Genomic DNA, 14,254 nt, shown 5'->3' on the forward strand with positions numbered 1-14,254 from the left:
ATGTTTTATTTAGTTTTATTTTTAATTATTGTTATGAAAAATTAAGTTCATAGATGGTTGGGGAGAATCCAAAGATTTAGTTTTACTTTTAAATTCAACCAAGTGATTGTTTAATGATTTTTCCTATGACAAATAGTTGAGGAGAATTCAAATTCAATTTTTAGGTGTAACAATTCTTGATCAAATTTTATATTGTGTAGCATGTGTGTGTTAGAAGTTTCATGTTTCTTCTAAAAGTGGAGGTTGAATACTTTATAAGTGAGAGGATCCATAAACTTAACACCTTAGATTTTAGGTTAAAGTATAGTATTCAACTCGCTTGTATGGTTGCTTTTGGCCCAAAATGTGTATCTTCCGAGCTCCCCATGTGACCCAGCAATAGTATCAAAGTTGTGATTTGACAAGGGTTCGATCGGTTCCTTGTGTCGAAAGTCTTCTTGACCATGGCGGTTAAGCGACGAGTACCGTTTAGCAACGGCAACGGTGGTGCAATGACAAGTGCAAGTAAGTGTCTGTGGATGAAAAGCTTCCACTTGAGGGGGAACATAAAGAATTTGTTGTGTAGCAAGTGTGAGTTAGAAGTGTCACATGGCTTAAAAAAGTGGAGGTTGACCACTTTATAAGTGAAATGATCCATAAACCTAATGCCTTAAGATTTTAGGTTAAAGTTTGATGACTAACTCACTGGTATTGTTGCTCTTGACCCAATGTGGGTGATCTCCCAAACTCCTTGTGACCCAACGCTTTACTTAACTACCGATCAAACTCTAAATTATTAGGATCCTCTTGCCCTGAGAACCGAAGGATTAGCACACAAAAAAAGTTAAAACCCATATCTTTGGATGACCATGCATTCATGGAGGAGGCTTATGCAAAGACTATATGTACTTGATGATTGATACAATGGGAAATTATATCGCGGATTGGGAACTATTTAGCACAAACACTTGTGATCATAGACGTACCTGGTGTATGATACAGCACGACAATGACGTGTGTGATTAATTAATTCTTTCAAAATTATCATCGGTATGACGTGTCGATCTAAGAGCATCTCCAATGGGGGGTCCTTACTTAACAAGGACCACTCCCCGTTAAGGACCCTCCATTGGAGGAAGAAAAAATGAGTCCCCGTTAAGGAACGGACAACTATATAAGGACTATCTCTCTCTCCTGGGTAACTAACGGGTCCCACGTTTAAAAAAGTAATAAAATGTGTACTACTTGATCCAACTTGCATAAAGGAGTAATAAAATGTGTACTACTTGGTCCCACTTGTAAAAAGGAGTAATAGGTAAATTATTTTTGTTTAATGATGTAAAGATAGTGGGACATATTTAAGTTCTTTTCATTGGAGTCCTTATTAGTGTATTGCCATTGGAGTCATTGAGTCCTTAATAGGTACTTTTATTAAAAAATTATAAATAAGTGATGTGTCACGTGGGGTTCATTTAAGGAGTCCTTGTTACTTGTTAGGGAACTACCATTGTGGATGCTCTAAGTATTGTGTCCATGTCAGCACAATAGATATAGTCTAAAAGTTGTGGGTGAACCATTAGACAAGTTTTTGTGTGCTTTCTCCAACTCTCTCTTCTTTCTTGGTTAAACCAAAGGCTTATGCAATTATCAACATGTTTCAAATGGATTCTGCTTTTACATGTTAAACAAAGTAGGGTTAATACGTTTTTACCCCCCTGTAATATAGGCGAGTTCCGGTTTTCCCCCCTGTAAAAAGGATTCTTTCGATTCCAACCTTGTAATATAAAGATTCCGTCGAAAACCCCCTGGTCGAATATTGGACCCCCCAGCTGATGACGTGGCGTGACGTGGCGCGTTGAGTCACCCTTTTCTGCTGGCGTGGCGTGCTGACTGTATAATTAATTTTATTTTTTATTTTTTTTATAGGGTACACGTGGCATTTGTCATTTGTTTATGTCTTTACCCCCTGTAATTTAGGCGAGTTCCAGTTTTCCCCCTGTAAAAATTTTAAAAATAAAAAATAAAATCTGGAAAATTTTAAAAAATAATTATTTTTTAAAAAAAAATTCTGGAAAATTAATAAAAATTGAAAATAAAAAAAATAAAAAAATTGTTCAGTCTTCCGGTTTATTTTCTCTTTTATGTTGTTTATTCCTTTGATGATGTCTAACTAATTCCTTTATGATTGGGTCATAAATGATTTTGTTCTAGCTCATGACCATGAAAGTTATTATAGTTTATTCAGTATAAATTGTACGTAATGCTTTTATGATTCTTACCCAATATAATTGATTTTAGGGAATTATAATTAGAGAAAAGGGCTTTGAGTTAAGGGATTGATCTGAGCTGTTTTTTTAATTGTCGTAAACCGATTAACAATCATATGATTTAGGTGCAGATTACTAATAAGTGATGAATAGATGATACGAAAGACCTAATCATTTCTCTAATCATATTTCAAAACCAATTTTATTCTTCAGTAATTTATTTATTATTGCAAAAAAAACATGTTTTCCTAAGGCAACCCCCCATTAACATACATCTTGAATATTGACGAAATTTTTCAGGGTTATGATTTTTTCTGGGTATTTTTTTATTAATATTGATGAATATGATGAAGGTGATAAGAGAATAAGATGAAGAAAGGAAAAAAATATCGGGTAGTTATAGTGCACTATTACTTACAATAGACGTCTAAAATCCAACGGTTTATGTTTTATCAAATAGATTCCAGTTATTGATCCAGATTTTTAAAATTTTAAATATTTTCCAGTTTTTTTATTTCGCAAAAAAATCTAAACTTTTTTTTATTTTGAAAATTAAATTCCAGTATTTTTAAATATCTTCTAAATTTCAAAAAAAATCCGAACTTTTTTCCAATTTTTTAAATTTCGAAAAAAAATCTAAATGTCTTTTCTGCTTTTTTATTTTATTTTTCGAAAAAAATAATCTGATTTTTTGTTATTTTTAAAATTTAAAAAAAAAATCAATCTTTTATTTTTTTAAAAAAATAATCTGATTTTTTGTTATTTTTAAAAGATTTTCAGTTTTTAATTTTTATTATTAAAATGATTTAATGATGTGGTATGTATATACACACATGTCATGCGAAATTTTTTTTTTCCAGATTTTTACTTTTTAAAAATTTTTTCAGTATTTTTTTCATTATTTTCAATTTTTATTAATTTTCCAGCATTTTTTTTAAAAAAATAATTATTTTTTAAAATTTTCCAGATTTTATTTTATTTTTTTTAAATTTTTACAGGGGGAAAAACTGGAACTCGCCTAAATTACAGGGGGGTAAAGACATAAACAAATGACAAATGCCACGTGTACCCTATAAAAAAAATAAAAAATAAAATTAATTATACAGTCAGCACGCCACGTCAGCAGAAAAGGGTGACTCAGCGCGCCACGTCACGCCACATCATCAGCTGGGGGGTCCAATATTCGACCAGGGGGGTTTTTGACGGAATCTTTATATTACAAGGTTGGAATCAAAAGAATCTTTTTTACAGGGGGAAAACCGGAACTCGCCTATATTACAGGGGATAAAAACGTATTAACCCAACAAAGTATTGGATATTTGGATGTACTAACTTATTAAGAACTTTTATGCATCTCTTGAATACATCTAAACACAAATGTTTAATTCTTTGAATTCTGCATTGCTATATATCCTCTAAACAATCACTTTTGCGTAAAAATAAAAATAAAACTATTTAGTTAACATTTCAAATATCAAGAAGGAAGAATAACATGTTTTACCATTATAAACATTAGTTTATTCGTTATAAATTGTGTTCCACTGCTGCAAAGTACACCTGCTACAGCTATACACTGCAGGCTCCAATATATCAAGAGGAGAAAACTCTCAGCCCTTATGGACACTCTTGAGGTTTCTTACGGTCATAACAAGAATTTGTCTTTCACCTTCTACCTCGGCAAATTTGAGACTCATTTCTGTGTATCTCTCTTGCATCTCTTTGAGCTCGCTTTCCATTGATTTGTTTCTTTCCTTCAATGACGACAATTCGGTCATTACGCCACTAAGACTATTGTCCGCGTGTTCCAATCCATTTCTTACTTCTTCTGATATCTCATTTGAACTTTTAATACTTCTATCCTGAACAACCAATTTGAAGGGCATGTTAATGTCAATATATTGAAAATATGTAATTCAATTGCTTCATTATCAATCCACATTTCAACAACAAATGTTTGATCTAGATGATATTTCCAAGCAAGACTAAGTTTGTAATTCAGGTTTCGTGGAACAAAAATGCGTTTGCAAATAGTTCTAGCGTTGATGTACATCAGTATGAGTTTACCTCATGTAAAGTAACATTCCGATTAAATTCCTCCACTTTGTTCTCCAGCTCCATAATTCTGCTCTGGAGTTCCTTTTCCTTCTTCATAGATGAAGTTGTTGAAGTTTCCAATGCAGTTTCCTTTGACTTTATCAGGCCCTGCCATAAACAATCCTTTATATTAACATAAAAAGGGAAAATGAAGGATATATAGTATATGCTGTGAAATATTACAAGAGAAAACAGCATTCAGGTAGCAATAAATTTTCTCAAACAAAACAACCTATGTCTTCATATCATTGATGCTAGAATAGTTACCTCAAGCATTTTTATTTTCTCTCTCAGACTTGCCATTTCTTTTGAATGCTGAGGACTGGAAGCAATTTTTTTGTTGATTGGGATGGTTTTAGATCCATCAGAAAGTTGGTTGCGTCCGTTACTATCCCTGAATCTCTTCTCAATGCTGGTTAATGCATCACCTTTCTTCTTTATTTCACTCTTTAGCTGGGAAATTTGCTTTCTTAGTTTTTCTTTCTCAGCCTCATCCTCAAAAAGTGACTTTTTGAAATCACTGCATTGAACTCTAATAGCTTCCAACTCTGACTTCAATAGTCTAGCCTCTTCTTCTTTTTCTTCCTTGAGATATCTCATTTTACTTAGCTCGTTAAGCGAATGTTCCGCTTCCTTCTTCAATGACGCAATTGTGCTCACAAGTTCATCTCTTTCCACAGTTCCTTGATGTAACAATGTTTCAGATTCCTCAATTGATTTCTTCATAAGTTCCAAGTCAGTTCTTAAGATTTCTTTTCCTTCTACTTGTTCATTTAAGAGCGAAATCTCTAGTTTAAGCTTTTCATTCTCAGCTTTTAGCATATCAAACTCCTCAGAGAAATCCCTATTAACTTGTTCCCCAAGCTTCTTCTGATTTTCGAGTTGCATGGACTTGTCTTCGATTTCCACCAACATCTGCTGTATCTGAACTTTCATTGTATCTATTTGATTGCAAAGGTCGTTCAGTTTTACCTCGTAATCGGCTTTAGTTGACTGAAGCTCTTCTTGGACTTTTTGTAGCATTCCTTCCACTAGATTTTTCTGTAGACGCAGTTCACTTGCTTCGGTCAATGCTCTCATGGTAGCCTTCTCATTTTCATCAAAGGTAGAAGTCATTTGCATTGAGAGTCTCTGGAATTCCTCTTGAAGCCTTTCAGCTGTATTAGCATTTTTCAGTCTGGTCTTTCGCAATGCTTCCTCGGCTTGGATGGCTCTTTGCTCTTGCTCGACTTTTTCACGTGCCATTGCTTCTATATCAGCTTCAAATCCATGTACTTGTTTTTCCATTTCCTCCTCTAATCCTCTGATATGGGTTTCTAGTACCTTAATGGTAGCTAGAGAATTTGAGAAATCCTCTGACTGCTCCTTGAGTTCCTTTTCCAGATTCTCAATGTGAGTTTCAATGTCATTCATAGCAGCAGGAGGAGATGAACACTCATATTGGATGTTTAACTGTTCCTGCAGTTGGCTTTGCTCTAGCTTATGTACAAGCTTGTGGTTTTCCTGTTTTAATATCTCATAGTCTAGGGCAATCTGCTCTATTTGCATCTCTAACTCCTCTTTGTCCCTCCTGTACATTTCAATTTCACCATACAAGTCTATAATTTTTTTCTCAAGCAAGTGTGTCTCTTTGGCGTCACTTTTCTCCTTGACAAGATCATCCAATGCTTTTTGATCTTCATCATCACTTGTTTCACACTGTGAGAGTTTCATCTCTAACTCTTGGGAATTTGTATCGCGTTCGTGTCTATTGGAATCTTTAGACATATTCATATTTTTCTGCTCCAACATTTCTTCGAGGTCCTGCACGGCAAGAACCAATTCAGCATTTGATTCTTGCATCTTTTTTAACTGTAATCGGAGATTTGCATTCGTGTCTTTCTCATAATTCAATTCTTGTCTGATTTCTTCGACAAAGGCATGATGATCTCCGCTTTCCAACTGTGACCTGTTTCTCACTTTGGCATCGTCCATGCGTTTGTGGAAAGACCTGATATTGTCACATTCTGTCTTGAGTGCATCCCTTTCATCTTTCAAGATAATGATTTCCTTCATGAGATCCTGCCCTCTTTTGCTTTCCTTTACAATTTGCTTCCTGAGGGTCTGTAGTTCCATGTCCGACACATCCATGTGCCTCGCCAAAGCAGCAAGTTCAGCTTTGAGTCTCTCAATCTCCAATGGGGATGCCTCTTGGGAACTTTCCTTGGAAAGGGCATTTTGAGAACCGTTTGTTGAATCACCCATACTTAACCCGAGCTCTGAGCTAGATGACGAATCCCATTGTGATTTCTGATGTAAATCATGCATCGGTGTCGAGGCATTAACAGCAGCATTTGGAGATTCTGCGGCACGAGCCATAACTGGAACAAACTGGTTTGTGGTGGGGTGAATGTTTGTTTTTCTCAGTCCAATTTCGCAGGGAGTATCAACTCCAGAGCTGTCATCAGAACTTGACAATGTAACGTCGGACCCACTAGACGTTCTGTTGTTTATTGCTTTGGAAGAGACATCCTGTTAAGCAGAGAAACAGGAAACTTAATCATTTTCATCTTCACATGTTTTTTACTTTCGGCACAGAAGAACAAAAGAAAAGTGCAAAAGAACAAAAGAAACAGATAGATTGCGTACTGAGTAAGGACAAGCCAGTTGAATATATACAAACAAAAATTTCAGAAAAATTCAAAATGTGCAAAAAAACAATACACCGTAAGAAGTCACAAGAATTTTTAGCCTGAATGAGTGAAATGCTTACTTCAGAAAAATAACTTTTAGTGCTTTCATCTGTATCGCCGTTGCTGAATTGGTTCCTTGAGCTCTTATCATCGAATTTTAGTTTTCTATCTTCACATTCATCTTCCTCTCTGCAAATGTTATTGAAAACAATAAAACCACATCATAAAAAACTCTCAAGTCATATAAATCCAATCTTGTATAACCAGAAATGGAAAAATAATAATGCCAATTCCCTTTGTAGTACCTTTGAATTTGATCATTTTTTTCTTGCATTCTCTGGATAGATACCTGTTTATTAATCAAAAAATCAAATTCAATCAAATCAACATTGCTTTGACTTATGCTTCACTCAAAATTTTGAGTAGGTTTCCCTGAAATTTCAAGCAACTTCACATCGGAACAAAAAAAAAAATACTAACATGCAAAACAGCATCACCATGAGAATTCCTGATGGGAAGAGAGACATGAGAGGGCTTTGTGGCATCTACATAATCAGCAAAGTTCACAGAAACATCCCCGACTGCGCTAGCTTTTGATAACCCCTGCATATAAACCCAAAAATTTTATAACAGTGACAAAAGTTAACAAATTAACAATTACTAGTACTTATGAAAAGAGAAAATTTTATATACCGTTGAGAGCAAAAAATTATATATTTTGTCGTTGATTTTTCCAGTCTTCGGATCCTGATAATACTTGACTGTTTCGTATACCGGATTCTCCCACCGACAATTTCCATCTTGAACCGTAGCTTTCTCTAATCTCTTTGTTGGTCTTCCAATGTCACCAGGAACTATTGACAACACCAATGCATCCACCCCTGATTGTAACACCTGAAATATTACATCACCAAACACAATTTCTCATCTCATCTTGTTGTGTTAATTTAATAATTTCCAATCTAATACCATTGAGAATCAAAATATGATAATCATAATTCACACTATTGCAAAATCCATTTTCATTTCCCAGAAAATTGAAATATGATAGGTTAAGAAATGTTACTTTTTTCACTTTATATTATAACTGAAATCTAGGAAAAAAAATTATTATTAATAAAGGTAGCACTAATGACTAATTTACAACTCTCTTCTAATCTAATCAGATCAAATTTGATCATAAAAGATTATGAAAACCCTCAGAACCTAACAGAACCAATACATTAGATTATTCATTCTTCAATATAACTCAGTGTTTAATGAAATATGCAATTGAAATTAAAATGATTAAAAAATAAAAATTCAGAGAAATATGAAAGTAAAGAAAATGAATACAAAAATTCTGAGATGAACCTACCTTAGTAGCATTGAATTGAAGCTTAAAAACAGCTTTAATCCTATTCTTCTCACTCCTCCATTTTGAAGAACGAAACATCTTCACTTCACATCACAAAACTCACGTTTCAAGTAAGCTATTAATCATTTTCATCTCTCCCAAACAACTACTCCACCAACTAAAACACCAAAAACAACCGTTCCAGTTATCAACAATTCAATGTAGATAAAAAAAAATTACTAAACTCGGTGGTTGATCAACTCGTTGGTCTGAAGCAAAAACAAAGTAACGTAACGTGTAAGAACAGAAGGAGTTAGGAAACTAAGAAGAAAACAAGAGATCTTATGTTTCAGATATTAAGGTTTGATGTTGTGTTTTTGTCTCAGTTTCCAACAACGTTATTTCAATGACACATAAAAAGTACTTGCATGCCTCGTGTGAAAGTATATATTGAAGTGGAAATTAATAACTTTGTTTAAATTAATAAGTTGGTGAAATTTGCTTTTTTAGGTAAGGGAAAAAGTTGTGTATGTTATTTATCTTATGTCACGGTTTTGTATTTTTATGGGTGGTGAATAATCACTGGACAATAACGTATCTTCTTCTTGTTTGTTATATAACGCAAAAAATAAAAAATGAGTATTATTATTTCATTCATTCGGTGTCGGTTTCTTTCTTCTTTTTTTTTTTTTTTTCAAAAAATGTAATTGTTTGATTAAAACCAATTAAATAGTTAAGCATGAGGGTGGTTTAGCGTGCGTTTTCAATCAAATCACGGTTTAATTTAAACAAAAATGACAAAATACAATTATACAAGCATTTGATCCAACTGTGTGGAGTTTTTAAAAAGTATATCAAAACATGTTGTAGAATATGTAAGTTAAGTTCATGCTTAAATTTGAAAGGATTTCATAAGGTGTAGTTTAGTGGTTAAAAGATTGGGACACTAAAGAAGTTTAAGAAGGAGGTTCAGAATGAATTTAATCTCTGCATCCAATTTAGGTTGATTTGGTTAAATTTAACTACTAAAAAAAAATGGATCTCTGCTACTAACATTTTTCACCCCTTAACAATATAAAAACAACTAAATTCGATCAGACACTAACACTAAAGAAGTTTAAGGATTTGATCTCTACACCCCACTTGAGTTGGTATGGTAGTATATGTTGTGCTCCTCTAACCCGCTTGGGTTGGCATGGTGGTATTGTTTTGGGTCTTGGGAGTGTGCTCTCAGCAAAGGTTTCAGGTTCGATTCTCTCCGATGCCAATTTGGGTGGGCTATTTAGCTTCTTCAAAAAAAAAATTGTTCTCCTCTCAAGGTGTCGGATTAAATTCTCTTCGATGTCAATTTAAATCGATAAACTTAACTTAAAAAAAAAAATCGATCTCTGCAACTAACATTTTCCCAACTTTAACAATATACAAACAACTAAAATTCATGTATAAAATATTTTTTTAAATTTGAAAGATGATGTGTCGAGTTAAAAATAATAATAACCAAGAATGCAAGACGTAAAGTAATCTATGGAAAAAATAAATTTTGTTTTGCCCAAGTTACGGGTTGTCAAATTTGCTGCATTTTTTCGATACAATCCTAAAGGAAAGATATACATTTCGATAAAAGAGATATAATGAAAATTTTCAATCAAGCCAAAAAGTATCAACAAAATAAGATGGTTCAAGTCAACGATTATTTATTCAATTCAACTCACAAATATTGTTACATTTCTTAAAATGTTTTCTTGACAAAAAAAATTATTTAAAAATTTTAATCTTCCAAACATATTCACAATTTATACTATAAAAAAAATTTGGTACTCGTGCATACGTACGTACATGTATTTTCAATCAGCCAAAAAGTAGCAGCAAAATAAAATGGTTCAAGTTAACCATTGTTTATTCTATTCAGCTCATAAATGTTAGATTTTTGAGTGGAGTAATTCTTGACCACGTTGTACTTACGTTACAACCGAACTTCATATTATCATTCCTCTTCATATCAAAACCGAAGGTTAACAAAACAAAATAAAAAAAAAAAATCCCAAAGATCTAAACTTAATTCAGGGTATCGATGCTAAGGCCTAGTATTTAGGTGTAATATCTTATGTACAAGTTTTGGTCCCAAGATTAAACTAATCTATCTAAACTTTTGACTAACAAAAAATGTAGAATGCATTATTGACTAAAAGTTTAAAGAATAAATAATGGATAATAAAAAAATGCTTTTATTTTTCTTTTGGAACCTTCATTATGTATCTTTATCTCTTTTTCATATTTTTTTACTATCTTCATTTTCTCTCTCCTCTCCTTTTTTTCTTGATGCAGATCGAGTAATGCATGTTTTAGAGGATCGTGATCTATATTATAGTGGACACTACACTAGTAATGCAGCAATTATCCGTTGAGATCACGCAGATGATTTAATAATAACTCTATCAATGATGATATCATCATTTTGTTGGATTCCTTTAGATGGATATCATCATTCCTTGAATCAACAGGACCCACTAATGTATGTAAATTTTGTAAATCATTTTGTTCTTTTAGTTCCGTTGTAGGATAAGGGGGAAATTGCACTCAAATTGAATGAGGTATATGATTAAATAAGGTTGTCTCTAATGGAAGGAGCTGAATTTTGTAATGTGGTGAATGAACGTTCGAATATAGATATTAGTTTGATGGTTTGACCCAACGTTAAAAAACATTTATTTGAAACGTGACTTGATAGTAATTGGTCCGGTATGAATCTTAGTCTAGAGACTGAGATTACAAATGTTTAATTATTGTCCATCATTTGTAATCTCACTTTAATATAATATTTGATGTGTGACTTTTAACGTTAAACTAAAAGTTTTAAGTGTAACAAAATTTACCAATCGAATGTATCAAAAGATAAAGTAAAATATCTAACAAATCTTGTAAAAAAAATCTAAAAAATCAATACCTAATGCGTACTCAACATTCAACAAAGAAAAAAGTTGTGAATTCTGATAATAAAAAAGGAGAGAGAATTGGCGTCAAAGCTTGAATGACAAAATGTTGCTTATTTTTAGAGGAAATGGGTGCGCAGAGAGTCTAATTAAGTGAAGCTTAGGACTTATAGAGGAAGTGTATGGTGGTGAGTTGTGAGGTAGGAGTTGCTTTCGTTATGCTTTTATTTGACTTAGCTTTAAAGCTGGTAATGTAATGTAATGTGATGTGATGTGCAAGGTATTACTAGTAAGTAGTTCATTCAATTCACTATTCTAGTCCATATGTCCATTTTCAAAACGTACATCTGCAGTCACTACTAGACACCATACCACAAGATAACTCAATGCTCAACAACATTATATATCTATCTGTTGTTACATTACATTACATATATATTTTAATTTTAATATACATATTTATTGTAAAGGCAGAGGCAATGTCGTGTACTTGAGTCACAATTCAGAACCAAATTCACCTTTTTAATATCTCAACTTCAACTCAACTCAACTGCCAAACCAAAACTACCTATTTGATTGAATTGGGGACCATCCCTTATATCCATTTATTGGTATCTTTGATCTTTACATGTGTAAAACAGAAAATGAGTCCCATGCCTTTGGTTGTTTTGTTGGTGGTCACTGCCTAAAGCCAACTTATCAATATCAATTATTGAAATTTTGTAAAAATTAATTAAAGCTCACTATTTACCTTTTAGTATTAAATCCTTTATTAGCAAGACAATATAGAAGCCATCAAACCACATGTTACTCGGGACCTCGACTGTATGTCTTTTCTTCACAAAGTACAATCCATGTGTGTCCAGTTTTTAGCACAGCTTTTGTTTCACCAATAACAGAATTTATTTGTATTTTTGATATATAATATGGTATGAGTTTCACGTTGACTTGAGTAGATAAAGAAAATTTGATGTTTTACTTAAGCTCTCATACTTAGTTTATGTATAAGTTATTTATATAACTAAAAAATAAAATAAAGTTAAATTGTTTTCACATAATCTATTAGCGGTTTTCATAAGCTATTGTTAATAATTTATAGAAATAAGTTAAAAACTGCTTATGGATGATTGTTTTCTTGAGGTCTTTCAAACAGTTTCACAATATTTGTGTCGATAATAACTTTAAATAAACCCATCTAAATTTTTTTTTTTTGTGAAGAAGCCCATCTAAATCTAAATATTTATTTATACGTAGTAATTTGAGTTAAGCTCATCTCATAGACTTAAGTCATAATAACAACACACCAACATGAGGTCACCTACAATCCACACTGTTTCAATGTGGCAAATGGCATAAACTTGTAGTATTCATATAGACTCAAATCAGTTTTCGTTAAAATGAAAAATTCTTCTACTATTTGTGTTATTTTTGCTATTTTCTCTTCATAACTATATATCGTTGTGATACCAAACATACACATAGCTGTTTTCTGAGATATGTTTGGATTTATAGTGAGATCGATAGAATCACTGTATTGACAAAAAAACTGCACTTTACTGCTTTGCTGTTATTGTGCTTAAGATTATTAGATTGATGGTGACACATAACAATTAAAAGGGCCTTAGGTGTTGGAGACAAGTCAATATTATGGAGACAAAAAATTGTGTGAACCATAATGATCGATGTTGATTCTAGAGTCATAATGATGTTAATTTCCAGAGCACCATCGCTGCCATTGTTGGTCCCCATTACATTTTTTTCAAAGAGAGTGAACCTTAATCCGATTTGTTAATTATGATTGCAAATTTAGTCATAATATATAAAATCCAATTATAATTATAATTGACAACAAATGAAGGGTTTTTTTTTTTTTTTTTTTTAAGGAGAATGAAGGGTTGGTTAGAGGATTATAAATAATTGAGTTAGTAGAAATAAAGAAAAATCATTTTAAAATTGAGTGTAGAAATAACCAACATTTTAGGGAATGAAACCATAAGATGTACTTATAAGAGCCCACTAAAGAGGAAAATAAAAGGGAAATAATAATAATAATAATAATTTTTTTTTTAACTCTATGGTTTTCAGAAATGAGGGGCTCTAGTAATGCGGAAATCGGTCGAGAGGCAAATAAAGTTCAATAAAAATTGTTTCATCTTGGAATTGAACTATGTTTCTTTTAAACAATTCCTCCGAAACTTATTAATCATTTGATCTCAATTGCTTAATCAAATAAATCAATGATAATATATTTTTTACACTTAATAATAATAATATAGTTTTGAAAGTACTCTAAAATGATAATATCGGTTCACTGGTTAACATCTTAACTCTCAACTCAACACATTTGCTCCATCATCAAATTAAAAAGGAAAGGAAACCTTTTTGGTTTTGTGATTTCCACCAAACTGCATTACTATGTAGGAACTAATTGGACATATCAACTAATTTTGACAAAGACAAAGACCTTGAAATTTTATTATAAAAAAATCAATTATTTCGTGTTAATAGTAATACCTCATAATTAAATTTCTCCACCTAAATTAAAATCAATCTGCTCTTTTTTCTTTTGACTCTCATGATGCCCATTCATTATACATCATGTCACGGAAGGTATATTCACAATAACTCTTGAATAAAATCACAAAATGTTACTAGTAATACTAGCTGCTAGCTAGCAAGTTTTAAAGCAAATTCTTTGCTGTCAGAAGAATTGTGCAGATCCAAATTCTCTTAGTACATGTGAAACTTTGATTTTATCATGAACCAAGGTTCGGTTATTCAGGAATCATTTGACTATTTTTGGGATCCTTTCCTTGCACCTCAAGAATTGATCTAAGCATCGACTATTGAAACTATTGTAAATTCAAGTTGTAACCTCCTAATCTGAATGTTGAGCAAAACATTTATGAATTTAAAAATAATGACAATAATGATACTGAACTCAAGTAAAAGAATGGAACCTAAACACTATTTCAA

The 14,254-nt window shown here is 32.4% G+C and overlaps 1 protein-coding gene across 1 annotated transcript; it reads right to left on the reverse strand.

Moving 5' to 3' along the window:
- Positions 1-3,548: 3,548 nt before the first annotated feature.
- On the reverse strand, positions 3,549-8,763 carry LOC146919259 (Myosin heavy chain-related protein). Its single transcript, XM_085712545.1, has 8 exons — positions 8,370-8,763; positions 7,706-7,906; positions 7,493-7,615; positions 7,318-7,361; positions 7,093-7,201; positions 4,608-6,851; positions 4,311-4,448; positions 3,549-4,105 (listed from the first exon to the last, which is right to left on the reverse strand). Exons 1-8 carry the CDS (start codon positions 8,445-8,447, stop codon positions 3,854-3,856), a joined length of 3,189 nt encoding a protein of 1,062 aa, XP_085568671.1. The 5' UTR covers positions 8,448-8,763; the 3' UTR covers positions 3,549-3,853.
- Between the last annotated feature and the right edge of the window lie 5,491 nt (positions 8,764-14,254).

Source organism: Medicago sativa, chromosome 5 (assembly GCF_051527215.1).
Source record: "Medicago sativa cultivar Bolivia chromosome 5, Bolivia_mono, whole genome shotgun sequence".
NCBI classification, from domain to species: Eukaryota; Viridiplantae; Streptophyta; class Magnoliopsida; order Fabales; family Fabaceae; genus Medicago; species Medicago sativa.

What these genes read in the sequence shown, in the direction of transcription:
- LOC146919259 (XM_085712545.1), bottom strand. Translation starts at nt 8,447, where the DNA reads ATGTTTCGTTCTTCAAAATGGAGGAGTGAGAAGAATAGGATTAAAGCT. An exon ending in AAAAATGATCAAATTCAAAG is followed by an intron (nt 7,202 to 7,317) that starts GTACTACAAAGG and finishes TAACATTTGCAG; the next exon opens with AGAGGAAGATGAATGTGAAG. An exon ending in GGAATGTTACTTTACATGAG is followed by an intron (nt 4,106 to 4,310) that starts GTAAACTCATAC and finishes TTGGTTGTTCAG; the next exon opens with GATAGAAGTATTAAAAGTTC.